This window comes from Fukomys damarensis, unplaced genomic scaffold, assembly GCF_012274545.1.
Source record: "Fukomys damarensis isolate Sample0158 unplaced genomic scaffold, DMR_v1.0_HiC HiC_scaffold_7, whole genome shotgun sequence".
Classification (NCBI taxonomy): Eukaryota; Metazoa; Chordata; class Mammalia; order Rodentia; family Bathyergidae; genus Fukomys; species Fukomys damarensis.
Genome location: NW_022900919.1, coordinates 13,849,105 through 13,863,571, shown reverse-complemented (window position 1 = coordinate 13,863,571; position 14,467 = coordinate 13,849,105). Strand labels below are relative to the sequence as shown.

The window sequence follows — 14,467 nt, the reverse complement described above, 5'->3', positions numbered from 1 at the left end:
GAGCTAAACCCCCAGCCCTGTTGATTATTTTTTATTGGAATTGTTTTAAGTTCATGCAAGACAGCTCTCTCCTGTTCTGCTTCTGTGGCCTACTGCTGGTGAATGTTACTGTTCATTAGAATGTGAACACCTTTCCATTGGTTACAGTGTTAATTACACCCCCTTATCAGGGTCGGGGATTTAGCTCAGTGGTTCTGCCGCCTGCCTCCCAAGCAGGAGGGCCAGAGTTTGATCCCCGATACAAAAAAAAAAAAAAATTATACCCACTTTTCAAGATGTAACCACTAATTACTGGCTGTTGAGTGCTGCTTCTGTGCCCGGAAGGCATCAGCTTTTGATGCCCGTGATCAAGTTCCCTGGAAATCTTCTTGCTTTTTTCTCCCTTGGCTTACACAGTTCTGCTTTCCCCTAACCACGTATTTTTGAGTGCCCAATGTGGCAGGTAGTCCAGGCCTGCCCAGTCATTGTTATCATTGCTCTGGAGACTGGAAGGTGTCAGTGTCCAGGTCCTTCCCGCACTGCTTTTCATGCAGATCCTCTGAGGGTTTCTTTTTGCATGTTTTGTGGAGATTGAGGGTCTTGTACTCCTCAGCATTTCCAGCGTATGGTCTGTTTATTGCAGTATTTCTGTATTCCTTGCCAGACTTAATAAATGGGTGAACATTTCTTAATACTAACTGCCTTATATGTCATAATCTACCTTCCCCTGGAAAATACATATCTGGGTAGCTTATTGGAACAATTCCCAGTAATTCAGTTTGTCTAGTTTATTGTTTTGAGTTTTTTTAATTTTTAAGATTCTTTTTGTTTTTTTGAGATAGGGTCTTACTTTATAGTTCAGACTGGCCCTGAACACTCACTGTGTATCCCAGCCTGGCCTTGAACTTGCAGTGATCCTCCTGCCTCAGCCTCTCAAGTATTGAGATTACAGGTGTGCACCACCATGCCCAGCTTGGTTTTTTGGTTTGCTACTTAAATACTATTTTTTTAGCCAGAAGATACTTTCAGTTCTTTCACTTCTGTTGTCTGTTAGATACTTTACTCCTTTGTTCACTGTGCTGACTCTTCCTCTTAATCAAATGAAAATTCCCTCTGCCATTAAATCCCTGCCCTTCTGTAGCCTTCGTAAAGTTTGTCCATCATATCTCACTTTTCTTCACACCTGCAGGGGTTTCCAGGTATAAGGGCTAATTGGACTGTGAAACTGTTTCTGAGAAGGCCACTGCATAAAGTAGTATATTGCATTGTGTACAGGACTTCTGTTTCCTGCTCTCGACAAGGGCTGGTGGCCTGGGAATCAATTTGGCGTCCGCAGACACAGTTGTCATCTTTGACTCTGACTGGAACCCCCAGAACGACTTGCAGGCACAAGCCCGGGCCCACAGAATCGGTCAGAAGAAGCAGGTTAGTAGGGAGAAGCTTCTGAATACGACTTTGAGTTTAGAGTAACAGGCTGATTCAGCCCTTGCAGAATGTTTGTGAAATGCTCATCCGTCCCTCTCCCCACAGTTTTACTTCCATTTCCCCTAAGTGCTGATTTCTTTTTATTGTGTAGTACAGAACAGAGAAAAATGTCTTTGGGCCAAAGATGAGTCTAATAAAGTCTTAAGAAAGATCTATGATGAAGAGCCTTAGAGGTGAACCTTTTCTTTCTTGTAATACAGAGTAGTTAAGTATTCTTTCATTGGTGAAAATGACCTGCTCTTATATATGACAGTATTGAATCAGAGGTACACCGGAAAACCATATGCTCCCTTTTTTTTTTTATTTGATTCTCCAGAATCTCCTGTAGTATTGGCTAACTGGTAATGTTCATATATGGCCAACTGTTCAGTTTCTGTAAAACTTTAGGGAAACTGGTTGTTCTTTAGCAGGACTTTGGTCATCCATCAGAGCAGGTTGTAAGAACAGATCTTTAGAAGCTGCTTTACTTAAGCCTGTAGCCTGCTGTAGTTGTAGTCACACCACAGTGTGACTACGCTTAGATGTATGGCTCATCATTTATAGCAGTAGAGTTTTTTTTTCTATCCCTCCCCCTTTTTTGTAATGCAGCTCGAACTCAGGACCTTGTGCTTGCAAGGCAAGCTCAGTACCACTGAGCTCAATTTCCTGCCCCCTCCCCCCTTTTAATTTAATTTAATTTTTAAATTTAATTTTATTTTTTTGGTGTTTTGAGACAGGGTCTCACTATGTAGTTGAGGCTGAACTGGAATTCACTATGTAGCCCACGTTGGTCTCAAATTCACAGCGATCCTCTTGCCTCAGCCTCCCAAGTGCTGGGATTACAGGCATGCTCCACCAAAGCCAGCTTCCCCCTTGGTTTTTGACAGAGGTAACTTTTTCTTTGATCAATCATAAACATAACATTTCATTTTCCTATAGGTCAATATTTACCGCTTAGTTACAAAAGGGACTGTGGAAGAGGAGATCATAGAACGGGCCAAAAAGAAGATGGTATTGGACCATCTGGTTATCCAGCGCATGGATACCACTGGCCGGACAGTCCTGGAAAACAACTCTGGAAGGTCCAAGTAAGTGCTAGAAAATTTGGGGAAGAAGGCAGAAGCAAATTGATTTTACGTGAATATTTGCTGTAGTTCTACCACGGATGTTGATAGTCTGTTCATTACCTGACAAAAGCCAGGCCATATCCCAAGAAGGATGGCAGTTTCATTTTTTTCTGCTTTCCTTGTTTTTTTCTTTTTTTCCCATCAGCCCTCTGTTAGTGGTCTGGCCCTTGGTCTTAGCTCCGCCCCCTGCTCTTGGCTCCTCATGGGACCGGTCACCACACAGTGGTAGCAGTGAGATTGTGTTGTGTTCCTGCCCAGCAACATGTTGCCTTTGACTTTGCAGCAGTGACTCGCCAGACTGAATTGGCAGACTGGGTTTTACTGCTAGTAGAAATATTTGTGTAGGATTTTTTGTGCTTTTCCTCTTGATAACAGAAGGATGTAGAAAGAAAGGGGTTATGAAAGAAGGGGGGTTTATTTATTTATTTTTTGGGTACTGGGGATTGAACTTGGGATGTTGTGCTTGTGAGGCAGACGGCAGAACCACTGAGCTAAATCTGTGGCTGGATATTTTGATCTGATTGTTGACAGCTGTAGCCATGCTTAAGGCGCAGTAAAGTCAGTAGTTCTTAAATAGCTAGCATGTTTTTAGATTATTTTCCATTCAGGAGGAATGTGGATGAGAAAAGCTTAGCTCTTTTTCATTTTGACTAGATTCGAGAGGGTTGAGACTTTGGGGGAATGATAATTTTCTGCATCAGAGGACACGGGGAAGTGTATTCTGTTATGTTGCTAAGTTTGTTTCTTGTGTACCCATGTAATAGATGAGCCAGCAGGCAAGTAATTAAGTTTCTCAGCTTCTACTAGGTTAACTTTACCGCCACCAACTCATGTTGTGAATAAAGAATAAGACAGTAGAGGAATCACTATTCTTGAGGCAGAATTTATCTTCTCCAGTTATTTGACTTCTTCATGGAGGACAGCTCTTTGGAGCTTATTTGACATTCCTAATAGATTACAGCTGCCTTTCACTTCTCCAGCTCAAATCCTTTCAATAAAGAGGAGCTGACAGCTATTTTGAAATTTGGAGCAGAGGATCTCTTCAAAGAACTTGAAGGGGAGGAGTCAGAGCCTCAGGTAATTTACAATGAGGGGAAACAGCTCTTTCAAAGTGTCATCTATGAGAAAAAGTTTTTGTTACTTTTGGGTTTTTTGAGACAGGGTAGTTCTCTATGTAGTTCAGGCTGGCTTGGAGCTCACTGTGTAGCCGGGCTGGCCTCAGACTCACAGTCACCCTCATGCCTCAGCCTCCCAAGTGCTGAGATTACAAGCATGCGCCACCATGCCCGGCTATGAGCATAAATTTTTGGGGATGGTCTGTTAGACGCTTTTATAAGGTAAGAGTAAATATTTGCAGGGGCACAAGTGTTTTTTCTTTGAAAACTCAAAGCTCTTACTAAATTGAGAAGGAAAAAATGAATAAAGCGTTTAAAAATTCTGTCTTTATTTTTCCTCTTAATTTTATTTAAGGTTTGCACAAATAGTAGATTGAGACATTAGATGAAAAGGATATAGAACAGAAACTAAGAATAAAGAGAAAAGTCAGAGAGTTGGTTTATTTGTATCTAACATTTTCAGTAAATGCTGAAGATTGTTGCCTTTTTGTTGTATCCTTGTTGCTTTTTTTCTTTTAGGAAATGGATATAGATGAAATTTTGCGTTTGGCTGAAACCAGAGAGAATGAAGTATCAACAAGTGCCACTGATGAGCTTCTGTCACAGTTTAAGGTATGAAGGTCTTTATGGTGCATTCTCAGCTGACTAGTTATTAATTACTGACATCTACAAGCACATCCTTTGTGTTAGTTTCTCTGTTTTTTCTTTTTTGTGAATTGACTGATAGCCTCAGTATCATTGAGTTATGAGTACATTGTGCATGGAGTCTGTGTACTTCCCACAAAGGTAATTACCGAAGTTGGCCATCCTGCCTGGAGTCAGCATGCAGAGAAGAAGAAGTTGATGAAGAAGGCCGAGAGTATGTCATTAGTGGGCTAAGTGGAGAATGAGAAGCGTGCAGGAATGCGGGCACGTTAGTCAGACGCCAGAGAGATGTGCTGGGTGTGAGAACAGTAGGTGACAACTGGGAGACTGTTGACTTGGTGAGGTTTTCATTTTTACTTTAGTTTATTTTTGTAAAAGGAGATAAAGGGTGGTCAGTGGTGCCTGATGAAATGAGATCAGGGCTAAACAGGAAGTGGTACCTTTGAGTATAGATATTATTATTGTTGTTATTGTTATTTTTGGTGTTTTGGTTTTTTGAGACAGGGTCTCACTGTATTGTTGAGACTGACCTGGAACTCACTATGTAGCCCAGGCTGGTCTTGAACTCACAGTGATCCTCCTGCCTCAGCCTGTGGTGTGCTGGGATTACAGTCCTGCGTCACCACTCCCGGTGGGTATAGACATTATTAAAAGGCTTAGGGAAAGTAACTTAATGGATATAAAGGGACCAGGCAAGGCCAGATATTAGAAACATGTTAGCATATTTCTAGGCTGACTGAAGGACTTTGAGAATAGGGAAATATTGAAGGTTCTAAGGAAGGAAGATTTGGTGGTACACAGCCCTGGGGGAGAGTGGAAAGGGTACAACCAAACTTTGAGGGAAGACTTGGCTCTGGGAAAGGAAGCATTCTCTTTAGGAAAGGGAAGAGATGTGGGAATTCAGTTTGTGATGCTAATTACCAGTAAAGTGTAGTGGAAAAGATTTGGGGCAGCCATGGTGGGGCTGGGAGTTGGGGGGAAACTTGATAGGGAGTCATCTGAACCAGATGATACCGCTTTGCTGTGTAGCCAGCCAGCAGGATCGTATGACTTTCTCCAGCAGTACTTGAGATTAGAGAAATTAGATCAGTTTGTGATCCTTAGGGAGAATTGGCTAGGGAGATAGGGGAAGTCAAACTGGAAAAGTTCTCCAAGATGCAGGTTGATTCCGTGTAATTAGAAGGAGGTGCAGGAGAGCTCTGGAGGTTACAGTGGTGGGCGAGTACAGCAGCCCCGAGCAACAGGCGGCATTGTGTTCAGACGGAAGGAAGCGGTGCTGTGCTCCATGACTGGCCACAGGTCAAAGCCGTCTCGAACAAGGAGGAAGTAGAGGGTGGGTGGGGCAGAGAGCTCAAGGAGTACAGTTTATATGTGTAGAGGTAGAAAGGGACAAAGGTAGATTCTTGGTTTTTGCCAGTTTGGGCTGGTCAGGGTGCCAGTATAGTCAGATTATGGTGAAGGCTGTCTTCTGAGTCACAGACTGCTGTAAATAAATGTGAAACAGTTCTGTATAAACTCATTTTAAGGTTCACAAAGTCAGGAGATAAAGTCACAGACCAAAAGGAAGAAGTTATGACAGTATTTATTGGAAATAATAGTAATTCCTGGATTTCCAGGAGGGGTCCCCTGAGGGTGGCCACATAGGCCCTCCATCCAGAGCAAGTGGAGCATGGGATTAGTGTCTAAAGTAATTACAAACTGCTTGATTTGAGAGGATGGTCAGATCATTTTTGGAGCAATGTTAGAAATTGTAACTCATTTTTGTCATAGACTCCTCCCTGCTTTTTTTTTCTTTTCGAGCCATGGTCTCACTCTAGTTCAGGATGGCTTTTAACTCACTCTGTAGCCCAGGCTGGCTTCAAGCTCTGGCAATCTTCCTGCCTCTGCCTTCTAAGTGCTGGAATTATAGGCATGTGCCACCATGCCTATAATGCCTAAATCCATGTCTTGGATTTTAAAAAAATCTTAACTGTTAAAATCATGATGTAGGGCTGGGAGTTTATCTCAGTGATGCTGCCTCCTGCTTTGCAAGCACAAGGTCCCGAGTTTGATCCCTGGTACCAAAAAAAAAATCATGATGTATACTTGTTAGAAGTTAAACAGTTAATTCTGGCCAAAAGCCATAAAATTGTGTTTTGATTTCCCTGTTCCAAGTGCCTGAAGGAATGGAACCCCAGAAGCTTTTTGGTGTTTTCTTTGTAGTTTTCAGGGTTAGGAAGAAGGCATGAAAAGGTGGAGCGCAGGCCTGGGCCCTGGTATACCACTGCTGCAAGACTATCCAGAGCTGATCAGTCTTTCTCTGTAGCCCCAGTCTGGTTCTGTGAAATGTATACATTTAGATGTTTTTGTTTTTTATTTTCCCCCCCTGGTCTGCGTACTATTTTAGTACTAATCTGTATCAGATATTAGATAATATTTTATGTGGAATAAATATAATATTCTTGTAGGGTTGTTCAACATTGTTCCATTTTATGTTTTCGTTTTCAGTCCTAAGACCAAAGTTCACTTTAGAACATATGCAGTCATTGCATGAGCTTAATGTTTGTATCTTTGCTAGAAATGAGTACAGTGACTGGTTGACTAGATGAGTTCTTTGAATGATACATTGTTTCACTTGACCTCTATTCATCATGGATTATTAAGTATTCGTTTTATAATTCACATAAATTATACAATTAATGTTATATTTATTAGAAATACATATGATTTAGCATTTTTCAATAAAACTTATGGAATGGTTTCTATCCTTATGATATGGTATTTGATGCATCCAAGATAGATTCCAGATCCTTGTGTAGGGTGAGCAAATAGTTGCAAGTATACACCCAGTGGTAAAAGAAAAAATATCTCTTTTCGTTGAAGATAGCAGGAAGGTGTGCCTGGGTGGGTTCCTGCCAACAGAAACAAAAAGGTGTCATGAATGGGGAAAGTGGTGCTGGATTGGCTGGGGAACAGAAGAAACAAGAGAAATTACGCTTTCCTATTCTAAAAGACGTGTCCTGGGTTTCTCTCATTGGATCTCTCTGGATAACATTGACAAAAATGATTGACAGGTGCTAGTCATCTCAGTGTGCAGGACTCTCCCAGAATTCCCTCTTTTTATTCATATGCATGGTATTCTGTCCCTGTGTGTGATCCTGTATTGAAGGTCTAATGGGGAGAAGTTTACTAAAGGTCAGGCCATGAGATCTAACAAGGGATTTAACAGGCACATGATCTGGCCTTGAGCTTTAGAAATTTTCTGGGTCTTTGTTAACTCTTACTTCATTTCTTTTAGGACAGTGATGGCGAACTTTTTAGAAACTAGGTGCCCAAACTGCATCCCAAAACGAGCTTATTTATCGAGAAGTGCCAACACTACATTTAAACCTGAATAGAGGTTTTAGTTTAGAAAAGCAACTCATGCTTTAATGTCTTTTATCTTAAAGGAAAATGCAATAAATACAATAACAGATTTCAATGAAACCAATAGCCTTTTATGGAAAGGTAAAAGTTTGCATTTGGCATCCTTTTGCACAGTTAATGTGATCTTTGCTGTCATGTGCATGCTGATACTTTGTCAAACCTCGACTCATACTTTGTTAGTTTGAGAGCAACACATGCAGCACTCAGGTCATCTATTATTATTCTGTTTCTTGCCTCAGATTTGATATAATTCAAAGCTGAAAATGGCTGCTTACAAGCATAAGATGATCCAAATAAAGTAAGAAAAGCCGTTCCAAGTACTTTCATTGATTTAACAATTACTTGTCAGGGAATTCCACACTTTGAGGATTCCATTTTCAGAAATACCAGCACTACTGTCCTTTGTCATCCCTTCATAATATATTTTCTCTTCTCAGCTATTTTTCCAGATACAGCTTTCTTGAAATTCCAATAGCTCCATTTCCAAATTTCCAAAATATAACCAGTGTAAGCAGGAAAGATGAAGCTTTTCAAATTGGGCTTTACCTAGAGAAGTAAGGCACAGGATTATCAGACACAACTGTAAAAATCTGTTACTAAAATTCTCCTTTGCAGTTGATACAGAACTAGAAAATTCCTTGTAAATTTCCTGGTGGCCTGTAGGATTATCTGCAAGTGTAGAATTTTCTAAGTGCATTTTTAGATTTGGAAAATATTTCAGCTGCCCACTTTCAAGGTCTGGGGAGACTCGGGTGCCAACAGAGAGGGACTCTGGGTGCCATAGTTCACCACCAATGTCTTGAGGCTGTGGGAAGAGGATTGGCCCTGAGGTGTTGCCCAAATTCAAGTGGATGGAGAGGGAGTGGTGTCCTAGCCCCAGTTGTACTACCTAGTACTAATTTTTCTCCGTTTCAGTACAGTTTCTGGTGAGCTTATTATGGGTTTGACAAGTTGATTTAGTGAGATATGAGAAGAGATAGCAGAAAATACATTATCCCATTATGTAGTATCACCAGAATCCTATGACAGTGTCTTACTCAAAGCACTGGTTAAGTTGATGTTTTATCAGAGAATTTTTTTTTTTTTTTTTTTTTTTTTTTTTTTTTTTTTTTTTTTTTTTTTTGAGACAGGATCTCACTACGTAGTTTTGATTGCCCTGGAACTCACTATGTAGCCCAGGCTGGTCTCGAACTCACAGTTATCCTCCTGGCTCAGCCTCCCAAATGCTGGGATTACAGGTGTTCGCCACCAGGCTTGGCTTTCAGAGGGTATTTGGAAATGGAGATATGTCAGTCAGTCATCATCTTGTCTGTTTTTAGGTTGCCAATTTTGCAACAATGGAAGATGAAGAAGAGCTAGAAGAGCGTCCTCACAAGGATTGGGATGAGATCATTCCAGAGGAGCAAAGGAAAAAAGTAGAGGAAGAGGAGAGGCAGAAGGAACTGGAAGAAATTTATATGCTGCCTCGAATTCGTAGTTCCACTAAAAAGGTGAGCAAGTGAGATGAAGGTCATGGAAGTACAGTACTTGTGCTGTGGATTCTTCTGCCTGGAATGCAGATGAGTCCCAGAGCGGCCGTGTATTGTTGCCCTCACTCAGTGTGAGAAGCCAGAGAGAAAAGGAGAAAGTGCACAAAATTTACAAGCACATCTGTAGAGACATTTGACTTTGCAACCCAGCTTCTTGTGAAATGGCAGGAGGGGATCTGAGTTCTATAGAAGTTTGCGTTTTGCCTTTGAGATTAGAACTGTAACCCTATAGTTTGGTTCTGATTGTCGCTGCCCTTGGCTTCACTATACCTTTTTTTTTGATCTTTAAGTGTTCTCAGCATTTGCTATAGATATTTATGTAACAAAATACATAATTTAAAACAAGGAACATTCATAGGCTTCACACCTTTAAAAAAGTACCTTCACAGGCATCGTCTGTTTGACTTTTGCAACAGTGAAGTGGATAAAAGAAGTTACCCATTTTTGTTGGGGAGAGTAGACTGAGTCCTTCACCATAGTAAGTCAGTATTAGGTAATACTAGTTACCATTTATTGTGGACTTTCTATGTGCCAAGCATAGTTCTAAGCACACTTCTACTTACTCATTTAATTCTCAGGAACACCCTGAGTTATCTGAGCTTTTTTTTTTTTTAACAAAGGAAAAAATACAAAAAATTAGGTACTTGTTCAAGGAAATAAAGATGAACCTGTTTTATACTGGACATTATATGCATTAGATAGTAACTGCCCAGATATTTAATCCACTTTGTTTATTATTACATTACAGTGTCTGTAAAAGTGTTATCTATCCCAGGCAAGTTTTCCCTCGTTCCGTGACAAGGAACATTGTCTTTCATGGACATTCTGAGTTCTAAAGAACTGGAAAGCTGGCCTTGCTGTAGTCCTTTTGATTCTCGGGCCTGACACATACATGCTAGTGTATGACTAATTCCTCCACATTCTTTTTCAGGCTCAGACAAATGACAGTGATTCCGACACTGAGTCTAAGAGGCAGGCCCAGAGGTCCTCGGCCTCCGAGAGTGAGACAGAGGACTCTGATGATGACAAGAAGCCAAAGCGCAGAGGGCGCCCCCGGAGTGTGCGCAAAGACCTGGTGGAGGGGTTCACGGACGCGGAGATCCGCAGGTCGGTGCAGGCTCTGCTGTCCTTGGAGCTTGTTTGGAAGGGCTGGTGGGATTCCTGGCATTTGTGCTGGGGTGGGCAGGTGTCACTGCCTACGAAAAAGGCAGAGGAGATGAATTGTGCCTAAGGTCTTCAGGGTGATTTCCTCTGCAGAGTTCGCCCCAGCTGAGATCTGCTTTGTTGGTGTCCTTTTGTTTTCCTCTTGTTCCCTGGTTTTTCTGAAGATTCTCATGAACAAAGAAGTTCAACCAGGGGAAAAGGAGGGGGCACTTTGCTGTAACATTCATAGGAAGTACTATGACTGAAAAGCGTCCAAACAGGGCTGTCCGTCCTTACGCTCTAGCTTTTGCACCCTCCTTAGACCCAGTTTCCTTAGTGTTAGCGCTGATGTCAGTTGGTGGTGGTTTGGTTCCTTTGGTTATTTAGTAGGGCACACAACAGGTTTGGCACTGTGTTTGTTTTTGGTGTTTCTTTTGCCACTTGAAATCCGTTTTTTCCATCTTCCTGTGACAGTACATACTCCACATTTGCTGGTATCTATTTCATACCTCTGTGCTCTCCAGAACTATCTAAAATTGTACTTTCAAATCAATTTTCTTAGTTTCCCTGTTACTGTTTTTTTAAAAAACTTGAGGAAAACAGGTAAAAGTATAAAAAATAGTTACTTTTATGGCCCTATTTGTTTTATAAATAGCCCTTTAAGATCAATATATTTGAAATTGTGAGGTCTTTATTTCCACTTAAATGTTTTTCCTTCTTTGTTACTAGAATATAACTATACTTAACGTTCTGAATTTATAGCACATCTACTTCCCCTTGCTCCTCATCCTTAATATTTTGAGAAGAATGTGTTTTCTGCTGTTGGGTGGAATGTGTAAGTTTATTTGGTTTAGTGTTTTTCAGATCTTCTCTATTACTCACTGATTTTCTGAGGAGCTCTGTTACTGAAAGTAAAATGTTGAACTTTCCATTATTCTTGTGTTACCCATTCCTTCTGTGCGGTCAATTTTTGCTTTAAGTGTTTTGGAACTCTTGTTAGGTACATATATTTTTATATTGATATCTCTTCTTGATAATCTTTTTTTATCATTCTAAAACTTTTTTGTTTTGTTTTTTGTCTCTAGTACAATTTTTGTCCTAAAGTATATTTTTAATCTGGTATTCCTATAGCTACTCTAGCTCTCTTTTTGGATATTTGAAGTAAAATTTTTTATCTTTTTAATTCAATCTGTCTATATCTTTGAATCTGATTTGTGTCTCATAGTATAAATGGATCTCTGTTGTTTTCTTTTTGACACAGGATCTTGCTTTATAGTACAGGCTGGCCTTAAACTCACTGTGTAGGCTAGGCTGGCCTCAAACCTGCAGAGACCCTCCTGCCTCAGCCTCCCAAGTGCTAAAATTACAGGCATGTGCCACCATGTCCAGCATGTATCATTTTTTTAAAAAAAAAATCTTTTCTGTTGATCTCTACCATTTTATTGGAATCTTAATTCATTCACATTCAGTGTAGTTACTAATGAGATTTATCTTTGGATTTTGCTGTTTGTTTTCTTTTTATTCTTTTAGTTCTCCATTACTTTTTGTGAAAATAGGTATACTTTAGTATATCATTTTAATGACATTATTATTATTACTCTTTTTTTTTGTTTTGTTTTTTAGTTATATTCTTGGTGGTTGCCCTGGAGATTACAAGTAACATCTTGATTTACAACATCTTAATCCCAATGGTTTATACGAAACTTTGCTCCAGTTATACCTCATTCCTCCTCCCTCCTTTGTGCTGTTGTCACACAAGGTATCATTGCACATTGTAAGCAGCCTGCTTATGCAGTCTCATAAATATTGTTTCATGTCATTGTCTTTTCAGATCACATAGAAGAGTTACAACTAAAAATACATTTGTTGTGGTATCTTTGTATTTACATCATTATCCTACAGGTGCTCATTTTTTCGTGTGGTTTTAAGTTATTTAATGTCCTGTGGTAGTTGCCTAAAGGACTCTTTAGTATTTTGTTTGGGAATATGTCTCTTAGTGGAATTTGTCGATGGTTTCTGTATTTGGCAATGTCTTCATTTACATTTTTGAAGGATAGTCTTCATCACCCTGGATAATCTCTGTTGGCCCATCTTTATGTTGAGTCTTCTGCTATTGAGTATTATCTAATTTTTTTTTTTTAATTTCAGAGACTACTTTTTCAACCCCAGACTGTGTGTGTCCTTCCAATTTGTTTCTATTGATATTCTCTATTTGGTGATAATGTTACTTTGAAACTTTAATTCTTTGGACATGGGTTTCTTTAGTTCGTGAACATATTTATAATAGCAGATAGTGTCTTTGTCTTGTAAATCCAAGTTCTAGACTTCTTCAGGCATAGTTCACTGCTTTTCCTGGGTACGTGCTCTTTGTTTTGTCTGTTGCATATAATTTTTTGTGTTGTTTTCATTGTAAAGTGGACGTTGGAAGTAGTTTGGCAGCTCTGGAAGTCGAGTCCCCTGCTAGGCTGAGTTGCTTTTCCTCTTCACTCGTTCAGTGCTTTTCCTGGACTAGTTCTGTGATGTTCATGTTCTTTGCCATTCAAAGCCTCTGCTCCTTTAATTGTGTGGTTACCTAGTGCCTAGGTAGAGCGTTCCTTAACTGCTTTGGGCTGGTAATTCTGCGGGCCTTTGTTCAAGGGAGTGTGTGTCTTCTGGTGTGTATGGTGCTTGGGATGCTGTTAATATCTCTGCTTTAAGCTTCAGTTCCTGTGTGTGCAGATCGTCAGAGTCAGCCAACATCGAGAGGTCCTGACCTCTCAGATTGTGCCTGTGCTTTCACACACCTGAAAAATGTGTGGTTTTGGTTGTTAGGAATATGGCAGACCTTTTCAGTGTGCCCTGTGGTGGACAGCTTTCTCCACAGTTCTTTCTTTTCAGCTTTTGATTAACCTCTTCTCATCCCCAGCTGGTATTGTTTCCCCAGGTGCCTGGATTGTTTTTAAGCCTCTTCATCTAACTGTTTTTGACCAATGAACTGTGGGTGAGGCTGTCTACAAAGAGTTCTGAATCAGGGCAAATACAGGTCAGCCTGAGAGGGAGCTTTTCAGGATGCCCAGTCAGGCCAAATGCCACTGTTCCCTATGGAATAGGGCTTTTGGGATGCTCCAAGCCTGTTCTTTGCCCTCTAGTGGCTGCTGTTTTGCAGGGTGGCACAGCTACTGTAGTTGCAAAGGGGAAAGTTTTCAAAGCCTTGTAGATGACTGCAAGTCTTTGCTTAATTTCCAGAGTTCTGACTGTTTATTTTAGCAGTTTTTGCCAGTGTTCTTTTTGCTTTTATGGAGGAGCTTTTTTATTTTTTAGGTCCTCCCTGCCATTCTGGAAATGGTTTTTCTGCCTACGATTATTATTTCTGCTACTATTTTCATGATGTTTGAGTTTGAACTCAGAGCTTTGTGCACCCTGTCATCTGACAGAGTCCAAGGCTGTCCCCAAAGAGGAGATGGGGAACTTTGGATGCACCTCATTGTGGGGCAGGCTGCACGTTTGCTGACTTCTGCCATAGGAGAGGGATTTTTGGGTTGTGTCAGTCAGAGGCATAAGGAGTTCATTAATCAGAGTTTTAAAAGTGCTCACACGAAGTGAATCGCAGGCCCTCAAGAAGGAAAGAAAGGTACCTTGTGTCCTTGGGCTGAGTGTATTTATGGGGTTTTGGGGCACCCCTAAGATGGTTTCTCCAGGATGTATACTTTAGTGTCTGTCAGGTTTTTCCCATTTCAGCCTAGTTCATGAGCAGTGTTAAAATGCAGACAGTTAGAAGTGTTGGAAGCTAAGATCTGCTGTCCTCTTGATGGTGAGGGTTGGGAGGAGGGAGCACAGTGTATAGGTGAGAGACACAGTCAAGCAGACCCCGGTTTATAGGCTGATTGTCCTTCAGGCCCTTAGAGATTTTTCCTGGAAGCAGGGAAAAAAGCTTGAATAACTTCTGTGTCCTGAAGCTGAAGTTTTTCTTAAAAAGTACCATTTTCTTTTTCTCTTTTTATTCTGTCTTACCTCAAGGCCAAGGGTTCTGTCACTGAGTTAAGCCCCCAGTATTAGTGTTTTTTTTTTTTTTTTTTTTTTT

The 14,467-nt window shown here is 40.6% G+C and overlaps 1 protein-coding gene across 4 annotated transcripts in view; it reads left to right on the top strand.

Moving 5' to 3' along the window:
• Positions 1-14,467, top strand: part of Chd2 (chromodomain helicase DNA binding protein 2) — a 129,404-nt gene that overhangs the window by 67,394 nt on the left and 47,543 nt on the right. For all 4 annotated transcript variants that reach the window (XM_010621005.3, XM_010621003.3, XM_010621004.3 and 1 more), the window contains 6 exons: positions 1,255-1,404; positions 2,383-2,531; positions 3,551-3,647; positions 4,205-4,297; positions 9,055-9,225; positions 10,196-10,371. In XM_010621005.3, coding sequence (XP_010619307.1) covers positions 1,255-1,404; positions 2,383-2,531; positions 3,551-3,647; positions 4,205-4,297; positions 9,055-9,225; positions 10,196-10,371 — 836 coding nt within the window. The remainder of the gene's footprint in view (positions 1-1,254; positions 1,405-2,382; positions 2,532-3,550; positions 3,648-4,204; positions 4,298-9,054; positions 9,226-10,195; positions 10,372-14,467) is intronic.